Source organism: Phoenix dactylifera, unplaced genomic scaffold (assembly GCF_009389715.1).
Source record: "Phoenix dactylifera cultivar Barhee BC4 unplaced genomic scaffold, palm_55x_up_171113_PBpolish2nd_filt_p 000316F, whole genome shotgun sequence".
NCBI classification, from domain to species: Eukaryota; Viridiplantae; Streptophyta; class Magnoliopsida; order Arecales; family Arecaceae; genus Phoenix; species Phoenix dactylifera.
In genome coordinates this window covers 455,924-467,360 of record NW_024067786.1, presented here as the reverse complement: position 1 = coordinate 467,360, position 11,437 = coordinate 455,924, and the positions used below count along the sequence as shown (strand labels likewise).

The 11,437-nt window shown below is 49.4% G+C and overlaps 1 protein-coding gene across 1 annotated transcript; it reads left to right on the top strand.

The window, feature by feature from the left end:
- Window positions 1-7,626: 7,626 nt before the first annotated feature.
- Window positions 7,627-8,597, top strand: LOC103719769. The gene has a single exon (XM_008809159.4). It carries the CDS (start codon window positions 7,854-7,856, stop codon window positions 8,361-8,363), a length of 510 nt encoding a protein of 169 aa, XP_008807381.1. The 5' UTR covers window positions 7,627-7,853; the 3' UTR covers window positions 8,364-8,597.
- Window positions 8,598-11,437: the final 2,840 nt, after the last annotated feature.

Sequence of the window (11,437 nt, the reverse complement as noted above, 5' to 3'; positions counted from 1 at the left end):
TCAGAGAGTTCTGCTCCGAGCTTGGCATTGACCACCGCTTCACCTCGGTCGCGCATCCTCAGACAAACGGAGAAACCGAGGTAACAAATCGTACTATTTTGCAGGGTCTTAAAACCAGGCTCGACAAATCCAAAGGACAATGGGTCGAAGACCTATACAATGTCCTGTGGGCTTACCGGACTACGTTCCGCGTCCCCACCGGCGAGACTCCCTTCAACCTAACATATGGGACGGAGGCCGTCATTCCACTAGAGATTGGGCATCCCTCTCCAAGAGTCGAGCACCACGATGCCAGCTCCAACTCTTCGCAGCTCAGAGGCAACCTCGACCTGATCGAGGAAACAAGGGAGGTCGCCCGAGTACGTATGGCGAGGTACCAGCAAAAGACGGCTCAGTACTACAACGCCAGGGTCAAAGTCAAATCTTTCAGACCAGGAGACCTTGTCCTAAGAAGAGCTGAAACCTCCCAACCAACTGAGCGAGGAAAGCTGGCCCCGAATTGGGAAGGACCATACCGAGTCACGCGCATTCGCCGACCCGGAACTTATCAATTGGAGTCTCTAGATGGGACTCCCATTCCGCGGAGCTGGAGCTCTGAAAATCTCCGCGTGTACCACCAGTAGAACCCTGAGGGGTTCCCCATTATTCAGCCATTGAATTTTATTCTATGAATTTCATTTCACAATAAACTGATGGTTTGCGAACTTATTCCGAGCTCACCAATTTTTCTGATTATCTCATGGCATCAGATTTATTCTTCTTCCCTGACCACGGTTGGGATGCCCCGATGCCTCGGGATGATGGAGTACCTGCGTGGACCCCCTAAAGATGTCCGTGAGTTCGTGGTGCGCTCTCCATCGACCAACGAGCTCGGCTCGTTCTCCTACCCTGGCCACGGTCAGGATGCCCCGAGACGTCGGGATGCCCCGGTTCCCGGAAAGCTCGAGACGTCGAGACATGAGTAACGGTCCTCTGACCGGACGAGCTCGGCTCGTGCTCCATCTATTGAGTAGCGGTCCTCTTTGACCGGACGAGCTCGGCTCGTGCTCCATCGACTATTGAGTAGCGGTCCTCTCTGACCGGACGAGCTCGGCTCGTGCTCCTACCCCGACCTCGGCCGGGATGCCTCGAGACGTCGAGATGCCCCGGTTCATCGGGATGCCCCGATACGTTGGGATGTTGTCTTTATTGGCCAAACGAGCTCGGCTCGTTCTCTACCAGCTTCAACTAACGAGCTCGGCTCGTTCTTCATCGCTGGATTCCTCTGCCGATGTCCCCAAAGAACGGAGTCCAAGCAGAGAAGCGTCTTTAGTCGCCTCGGCGCCAGGACGCACACGGTACAAGGTACCCATTTACTTAGTATTTCTACATTATCTATTCTGCTTTTGGATTTCTCTGCCAACGTCTCCAAAGAACGGAGTCCGAGCAGAGAAGCGTCTTCAGTCGCCTCGGCGCAAGGACGCACACGGTACAAGGTACCCATTTATTTAATATTTTTACATCATCTATTCTATTTTTGGATTTCTCTGCCGACGTCTCCAAAGAACGGAGTCCAAGCAGAGAAGCGTCTTTAGTCGCCTCGGCGCCAGGACGCACACGGTACAAGGTACCCATTTACTTAGTGTTTCTACATTATCTATTCTGCTTTTGGATTTCTCTGCCAACGTCCCCAAAGAACGGAGTCCGAGCAGAGAAGCGTCTTCAGTCGCCTCGGCGCAAGGACGCACACGATACAAGGTACCCATTTATTTAATGTTTTTACATCATCTATTCTATTTTTAGATTTCTCTGCCGACGTCCCCAAAGAACGAAGTCCAAGCAGAGAAGCGTCTTTAGTCACCTCGGCGCCAGGACGCACATGGTACAAGGTACCCATTTACTTAGTGTTTCTACATTATCTATTCTGCTTTTGGATTTCTCTGCCAACGTCCCCAAAGAACGGAGTCCGAGCAGAGAAGCGTCTTCAGTCGCCTCGGCGCAAGGACGCACACGGTACAAGGTACCCATTTATTTAATGTTTTTACATCATCTATTCTATTTTTGGATTTCTCTGCCGACGTCCCCAAAGAATGGAGTCCAAGCAGAGAAGCGTCTTCAGTCGCCTCGGCGCAAGGACGCACACGGTACAAGGTACCCATTTATTTAATGTTTTTACATCATCTATTCTATTTTTGGATTTCTCTGCCGACATCCTTAAAGAATGGACTCCGAGCAGAAGAGCGTTTTCAATCGCCTCGGCGAAAGAATGCTCACGACACCAAACTATTATACTGTGGTGAATCCCCGTCACAAGTTGACGAGTATTCAACCCATTTGTTGGAAAAGAATCTGGTCCGCCCCGATAACTCAAGGCTCGGACCCAGAGTTCACTAACTTCGCTAAAATTTTAAGTCCTAGAAACCGCCTTAGGGCTCGGTCGAATTCTGGACTGAGCTCGGGAAGACTCTCCGAGCCCAAATCCTTTGGTATAAGCACAAGCGTTGCTATACCACTGGTTGAAGAACCGAGCAATGGAGCTCGGCAAGCCAAACTTAAACCCTGTGGCGGGTAAAGCTCAGGCCCTAGAGCCCATATCCTCGAAACCTAAAACAGATCCGAGCAGAGAAACTTGGACTACGATAGACGAGTTTCCAAAAAGAAAAAAAAAATGTATATTCATTTCAAAGAGGCCCGTAGACTAAGTACAAAAATCGGGTTCGGCCCTTACAAGTACGGGAGGCCATCCCGACTTCACAAAACAAAACAAAATTACTCTAAGGCCCGAGCCCGACCACTTCGGCTTCGGCAGTGTCGGGAGCGGCGGGCTCGGCAGTCGGGACCTCCACGGCCTCGGCAGCGATGAGAGTAGCCTCGGGGGCGGCTTCGGTCGCCTCGGCCTCCGGAGCATCCGCCTCCACATCCGGCCTCTCGACCCCTGCTCCCGGTTGGAGCAAGTTTACGTCAAAATCCGGGAGGAGCCGCCGCAATTGATTGCGGAAATCCCGGAAGCCCTGGATCAGCCCATTCACGCCCTCCTCTTCCAGGAGGTCGCGGAACTCCTCCGACTCGCGAAAGAGCGCCACCGCGCTCTGAGCTTGCTCCCGAGCCTCGAGCTCCCGAGCCTCGTGGTAGGTGGCCTTCTTCTCGAGGGTTTTTATTTCCCGCTCGAGCTCCGAATGTCGGAGGCGGGCATTCCCCACCTCCTGCTCGCGGGAGGCCAGCGCCTGCTCGATTTCGGCCAATCGAGCCTCAGCAGCGCGCAGCTCGGACCTCGCCAACGCATGCGCGCCCTTTTCCTCAACGAGCTCGGCGGTAAGAGCTCGAATTCTTCCCTCAGATGCTCCGACCTTTTCTTGGAGCACCTGTCGTTCGGCCTCAGAGGCCTGGTACTTCGCTTCGGAGGCCTGGTACTTCACCTCGGCGGCCGTGTACCTCCTCTGAGCCTCGTCATACCCGCGCTGGCACCTCCGGGCCTTCTTCCGGTACTCTTGTACTAGGTGCATCAGCATCTCCGTCTCGTGCAAATGCTGTAAAAGAGACGAAAAGAAAAACATAAGGCGCCACTAGTAGAAAATCTATACAGATCACACAGGTGAAGAATTTTACTTACCCGGACGGCGTTGCAGCGGGTGAAGTCCATGAAAGCATTATAGCTCATGGACTGCATCATGGCCCGGTCGGCTGGGAGCAGCGCGATCCGAAATATCTCAAGCGCTACTCGAGGGTTTTCGAGGGCTGAATCACCCTCGAACACCGACCAGGTGGGTGCAAGGGGCACCCGTTCCGCCGAGGCGGATGGGCCCGGGAGGCCAGCATCAGCTGGCCTAGGCGGAGCCGACCCCGAGGCTCCCTGACTGCTCTCCGGCTCGGAGCTAGGGGGCTGGGGTCGCACAAGCGGCCGATCTGACCGCCGCACAACTATAGCGGGGCGTGCAGGCACGGGACCCGCGGAACTCCTCCCCTGGTCGGCAACTGAAGCGTCCTGCCGACCAGGAATCTGCGCTGAAGGCGCTGGGCATTGGGGCGCCACCGAGGCTCCTCTGGAGCCCGAGCCCCCGGAATCTGCGCCCTCCCTCCGACTAGCTTTGGGGCGCGCGGGCTGAGAAGGGCCCGCCTCGGAGTGAGCGGGGCGAGAAGGACCCGCCTCGGCCACCGCTACCGCTGGGGGCGCCGGGGGCGCTGAGGTCGCCGAGACCTTCTGTTTCTTCCTCGGCTCGGTGGGCTCGCCCGAGAGCTCGGCTGCCCTCTTTTGGAAGCGGGCGTAGAGGACTTCGCTTTTCGTCACCATCCTTGCGATATCTACAAAGGCAAAAAGGATTAGAACATTAGAACAGTAAGGAAATAAATACACCTTGAAATTACTCTTACCATGGGGACGCGCCGAGCTCAAGCCCACGTTCACCAAAGCGTCCTCACATATGAGGCCGTTCAGTAAAATGCCGTCCCCGAGGCTGCGGATGGCGTCGAGGATCCCCTGCTCACGTGGAGAAAGTCTGGGGGTTTTGTTGATGGACTTGAGCTGAGCCGGTCCCCACCGGAGGTCAAACCCCCAGGACTGTGCAGAACCAAGGAAGAAGAATTTCTCCTTCCAGCCATGAATGGACGAGGGGGCACCCTGAAAGAGTGGCCGACCAGCCCGAAGGGCGATGTAAAGCCACTCCCCGTCTCCCGGGTTCGACTTAAAAATAAAAAGTCGCCGGAAGACGTTGACAGAAGTCGGAATCCCCTGCAGTAAACACAGGGATAAAAAACCGACCACCGTCCTCCAGGCGTTCGGAGTGAGTTGCGCCGGAACCAACTGGCACACTGTTAGCAACTCATTCACGAAGCCGTGAAGAGGAAATCGGAGGCCGGCCCAGAGCGATTCCAGATGCACTCCGATCCGGCCTACCGGAGGATCGGTTATCCGGTCCCTCCGCCTGGCGGGCTCCAAACGGAACCCGTGAAGAGGGAAGAACCACTCTTCGGTCATCTCGACCTCCAGGACGCTCACGGTAGACTCGACTTCACTAGGGAGAGAACCCATTGCGAGAAAAAGAAATCAAAAAGAAGAGGGACCTGAGGGAAACGCCGGAGAGAAGGAACTTCGGTCTGAGGAAGACTGGAAGGAAAGCTGGAAGCAGAAGGCAATAGAAAGAGGACAAGGGGCCAGGGGAGAGTTTAAATAGACCTCCCCAACGGCCCAGATCAGCGAGAAAAACGCTGTATCCTGTTTAGATGGCGACGCGTGTCGATCCAAAAGACAAAACGACGCATTTAATTAGGGCTAGCGCTTCGGACGCTGAAGCGCCCCATCGGATCGTGCGGAAAGGCGCCCGCAATCGAAGATCGTGTGGCCCCATCATGAGCCCACGACGCGAGGACGCTTCGCGAAAGGTGCCCCAATAATGAGGCTTTTCGGAAAAGAAGAGACGCCGCCTATTAAAGGCACCTCGAAGCCTCCGATAATTCAAAATGCGCAGTAAATTAAAAAATTTTCGGAATCCGTAACGGCCCACTAAAGCTACTTCCCGCGCTCCAGTGGTAGCCAACTGGAACTCGAAAGTCGGAGGGTAGTGTTGGGGAAAAAACCCCAAAGTCATACCACCACGGAGGCGCTCGGCCAAAAAGCGCCGACCAGAAAGGAGCTCGGCCAAAGAGTGCCGACCAGAGAGCACCAACCAGAGGAGTGCTCGGCTAGAGAGCGCCAATCTGAAAAGATGCTCGGCCCAAGAGTGCCGACCGGAGCGCCAAGAGGCGCTCGGACCAACCAACGTCCCAAGTAGGGATGCTCGGCTAGAAAGAGCCGACCAGGAAGACGCTCGACTAAAGAGCGCCGACCAGAGAGAGCACCAAGAGGCGCCCAATCAAAATAGCCAAGTAGAGATGCTCGGATAGGAACAGCCGACCAGCGGACGTCGACCAGAGAAGCGCTCAACTAGAAAGCGCTGACTAGAGAGCGCCAAATAGAGGCGCTCGACTAGAAGGTGCTCGCCCAAAGGGCGCCGACCAGGAGTACTTGAAGCAACCCCGCCACAGGGCGCCCCTCTGGGCGACCAGCTCGGCTCGGCACCCTTGCCAAGCCGATGCCTTGACTAATACTCCTCCCCGCCAAGCTTTCTCGAAAGGTCCGGCGGCTATACACGCGACTCTACTATAGCCTGCCGCTATCTCCAAGCCATCAAGGCATAAGATCTCTGCAGATATTCGGCACGACCTGCCATCAATGCATGAGACTCCCTCAAGTCTCTGATGCGCCCAGTCATTTAATGAGCACGGCCCAAGACGATCTCCGGATCACTGAACCATCAGAGCGTATGGCTCTCCCTGACCGCCGGTTCATTCGGTAATAAATGCACTTACCATCCACGGACCCCAGGCCCACCATAGCCGGCGGTTCAACCACTCCAACAGGTCCGATCGACCGTGACAACTCCCTGATTCCGGTCCGATTCGGTCCCGTTTTCCACTACGCCATTAATGGGCCAAATCGTGCCCAATTATCACACAAAAGGACAAACCTCCTATCACCTCCCAGGTAACAAAAATCCTTCTATACAAGGAAACCTGGAGGGAAAAGGGGGGGCCCGGGGACAGAACCCTCCTGGACCGGGTGAAAAGAAGCAAACAGCACAGACACAATAGAGGATATCACCCTCTTCATCTTCTTCATCTTATTCAAATATTCCGGCTGTCTTCTCCATATACTCTCTTTCTTGCTCTCTCCACATATCTGCCCCCTCTGACTTAAGCATCGGAGGGCCGGCGCCGGGGAGCCCGGCCACCGGCTTTTTTGCAGGACTTACACCCCTCCGGAAGGACGTCACCGGCCGGCGCACCGCCGTCCGCCCTTCCGGCAGCGGAGCTCCTCCTTCCCCTGGCTTCGCGGCAGCCCCCGGGTCCAATTTCCAGCAACAACCGGTACCTTACATTATATGTGCATGAGTGCACCCATAAAAGTCATAGAAAAGAAGAAAACGAAGGGGGAAGGTGTAGACTCAGAACTCTACCATATGAGTTCTCCTGAATGGTGTGTTGCGAAGGAGGCGACTCAATCCACTGCATTTTTCGTCTTCCAAAAGACATTGGAAAGCCATAAGCCCCCTCATAAGCTCACACATGTCATGCAAAAGCATGTGCCAGGTGCCCCATCTGTGCCTGTCAATACTTTGCTAAATTCAGGCGATCACCATTGCAGCGTCTCCTTCGAGGTGGATGTACTCTACTCCCAGCATAGTTCTGGCATAAGTAATACCCTTCCAAGCTATTCTCAACTCTACGCCACAAACAGACATAAAATATGTACCATCCTCCGACAGCCACCAGTCTGGAAACTCTATCATTCTTTAACACTCGTCTTGGCACCTTTTTTAAGTTCAATTTTTTTATAATTATTTTTTTTATTTTTTTTAAAATATATATATATATATACACACACATATATGTAAGTGAGTAGGAGCCATATCTATGATCTAACTAAAGCTTAATATTAAGACCATCCAATCCATGAGATCAAGGTCCTCTTTTTTTTTTTTTTTTGGCTGAATCAAGGTCCTCTTTCGTGCACATCATTATCCATGAATCTTTGATGTCCGCATAAAGTATTTTATGCGCCGGCACGGACAAAACAATGCCTTGGGAAACGCCTCGCTTCTCCATTCCAGCCCAGCCGCCTACGTCTTCTTCGTATACTTCCGTGTTCGCTCCTCTCGCTTGCACCACACGAGACCGGGCCAAAAAATTAGTCGGAAGGCTCAAACAAACCGATCCGGTATCGAAGTCGAGGAACCCAAAACCAAAAAGATTTCTCCCCCTTCCGTTTTCGTGATTTGATAAAAGCTCTCCGAACTTTCTTTCCTCCAAAGCTTAAGCGGTAGAAGAAGAAAAGGAAAGCGATGGAGATCTCCGCCGACGCCATCTCGCTCGCCGCGACCCACGGCCTCGCCTTCTCCACCAAACTCCTCCTCGCCCGCCCCTCCCCGACCCTCGCCCTCGCCGCCTCTCCCCCTACCGCCGTCCGATCCGACCTCTACCGCCCCGCCGCCCCCCGCGCCCTCGTCCGCCGCCCTCGCCGCACCCGCCGCCGCTCCCTCACCGACGGCGACGGTGGAGAAGAGGATGCCTTCTCAGGCGACGGGGACGGCGACGACGGCCCATTCGGCGGCGGAGGGGGCGGTGGTAGGGGGTGGAATTTCGGCGGTGGGAATAACTGGTCGGGGTCGGATTGGGATGGATCGGGGTCTCCCTCCTTTTCTTCACCGGATCCGGCTTTCGATTTCATCTATGAGATCATGTGCTGGATCGCCCTCTCCAATTGCACCCACTTTGCTTGGAAGAAGCTGGGGCGGCTTCTAGAGGAGAGGGGAAAAGTGGTTCCTTTCCGATTGCTGCCGTCCATGTGCTGATTTGGGATCGGGAATCAATGGTGGCAAATTGATGGCTTGGTGCTCTCCTTTCCCACCCGCCCTCTCTCTATTGATGTAAATATATGTATATTTTCTCAAAAATTTTCTTTTCTATTCATTTAAGTGCAGCCATTGCTTTACTTATCTGCTATATTTCTATGTACTACCTTACGATCAATGGACTTTTTTTTCTCCTTTAACAAATTATCTGATCCGAGGCTCTCATGTTGTTCCCATTGTACACCTCTCTCGCTTCGTTGTGCATGAATGATTAGTGAATTATGGATGTGGTGAATGGTTAAAAGTTGGAACTTGAATAATATCACGCGGTATGGTATTGAAACCAATTAATACAGGGTAAGTAGATTTATTTTATTTTTAAAATTTATATATTCAAGTATTCCCTTTTGCTTTTGTTTTTGTACATTGTTTCAAGATATTGAATTGCATTGACAGTGGCTCTTGTTGCAGTTTAATAAAAGTTGTTTGCAATCCAAGGCATTGGGCATGTAATATTTGGGTCCTAAATTCTTCAAAGCTTTTGCATTACATGAGAATTGATCGCAGATATTTGTTCTTGCTTTTGCATTGATGATATGTGGAACAAATTTTCATATAGCTAAGTATGATATTTTCCCCTAGATTCTCTTCGGTTTGATTGCATGACCTTTTCAGTAGCACATTACAATTTTTGTTGTACAATAAATTGTAAAGAGCTAGAGAGCAGGATAAACTTTGCTCTATAAAAATAGTGTGCTTGTGTACCAATGGATTATTTCGTTTGAATAGAGAAATTGGCTACCTTAATGGATGTTATAGTGAATTTGTGGAAACCAAATTAGAAGCCATATATTTCAGGATAATGTAGTTAAACAGGTTCTTAAACAAGTACCTGAAGGAGCAAAGAAAGAGCACAGTGCAGACAAGAATTAAATATTGCGGAAGAAGTTTACTTGTCAATATACTTTTACATGGGTGCTAGTACTCCAGACAAAGTGCTGAGATATAGTGGTGATTGGTGTTTGTTATTTTATTGACTATACAATTGGTAATGGGAAATGTACATGGGATATAGTCAAACCAAAACAGTAATATGATATGTAGTGGTATCATCTAAGGCCACAAGGCTTTTATTTTGACTTGATGGTACCTTTGAGTTGGAAAGTCAATTGCAAAAGCAATTGAATTGTTTAGGCAGATGATGGAAAGATGCGCAGAGAAAGAGGAACATTTTGCACATGAAGCAAAATATGTTTTATTTCTTTCCTTTTTCTTCTTGTTTCCTTCTTTTCCTTTTTTCCTTTTTCTTCTTCCACCCTTCGTTTCTTTCTTTCTTTCCCTTTTCTTTTTCTTTTCTTTCTTTCTTTCTTTTTTCTTTTCTTCTCCCATCCTTCTTTTCCTTTTTTTCCCTTTACCTCTTCTTTCTTTCCTTTCCCTTTTATCCTTTTCTTTTACTTTCCTTCCTTATTTCTTTCCTCTTTCTTTTTCTTTCCCTACATGGATGGGTTTTGGAGTCCCGCCCCTATCCCAGTTTCCATGGAAGCTCTCTATCCTGCCAGGATTTAAAACCATGAGTATGCATAGGGATTGTAAATGTAAGGTTTAAAATATATGAAAGTGCTGTAGCAACAAGAAGTTCTGATGCTTTGGGATCATAGATGCACTTCAGATAAACACAGAGGCATTCATCTTGGCCTATTAACTTGAGTTACCTTGCGTTCTTCAATGGCAAAGAATTCTGTTTTCATTGTTTGGGTATCTTTATAGGCATTCATATTGGTCTATATGCTTATAAAGAGTTCCGAAGTTGGTTCTTCAGTGACCTTGAAATATTTTTTCATTAATTGTGTATTTCATTGACCGTGGGATTTGAACAATTTTTTCCTTGGGTTTGGGATTTTATACAACTTAAATGGCTGATGCACAGGACATGTTTTTATATAATTAATGGCTACAGGCATCAATAGATGTTTGCTATCAGTGTGCACAAAATTTTTCTTTTTGTTCATTGCTCAAGGTATTTCTAATCTCCCCCTTATTCAATCCTTCTGAACTTGCTTCAACAATTGTAATTGGCAATATTCGATTCCATGCCAAAATTCTGGATGCAGGCAGATTTTTGGCTGAACTTTGGATACTTGTGTTGGATGTTGCTATTGGACTCCAGCTTTGTATGAGGTGATTCTTTATCTCAAATTACTACAAGAGCATGAGACCATTTATTCTAAAAGAATTTTATATGGCATTCGTGTGATCTTTCCATGTTTCACTTGCTTTATCAAGCCATTGAGTTATGCAGGGTTGGAACAACTCTTTGTGCAGCAGTTAAGCTCTAGCTTTCATTAGACTCGAGTTATACTTTAGATGAATGTAGGGTTGGAAAATGTTTATAAACTCGAGAATGAAAATAACACACATCTGCACATGACACGCACCACGCGCATTCATGCACACACTTATGCTACCACTTGCACTGAAGACATTAACAATTGTCTAAACTGGACAAATGGTTTCTCATGCGATGGCTCACATTTGAGAGGAAATGGTGATAGAGGTTAGCACTAAGTGGGATTCTCTAGAAAGATCCTAAAGAAAGAAAATAGAATGTACATCAGACTTTTTCATAGTCATTCTGTAAAATCTCATCACAAAAAAACTCGTCTTTCAGTAAATAGACCCTCCACATGGACCTAGTATAATAACTATCCAAGGGCATGTGGGCTAAAATGGGGAGCATACTTATCAAATCTACTGTGATTTATCTTGAGTGATGGGATTGGTGGCCATCAATCAATAAAAGCTCTTTCCCACTAACATGCATTGCACATGCCAAGATCTACTAGAGAAAGATGCATCGCTAGTGAGTGCATCCCCAGCAAGCAACATGATTAATATTTTCCCACAAGCTCCAATAGCAAAACCATTTTTCCTTTAGAGTAGTATTTAATTTATTCTACAATTTACTTGGTGGATTTTGATGTTCATTTTCTTTTCAGACCTCATCGTTGTCAAGGACTAGATCTACCCTTGCTGAAAGTTACTCATTCTATGATTTTTGAAAATATAAGTGTGTT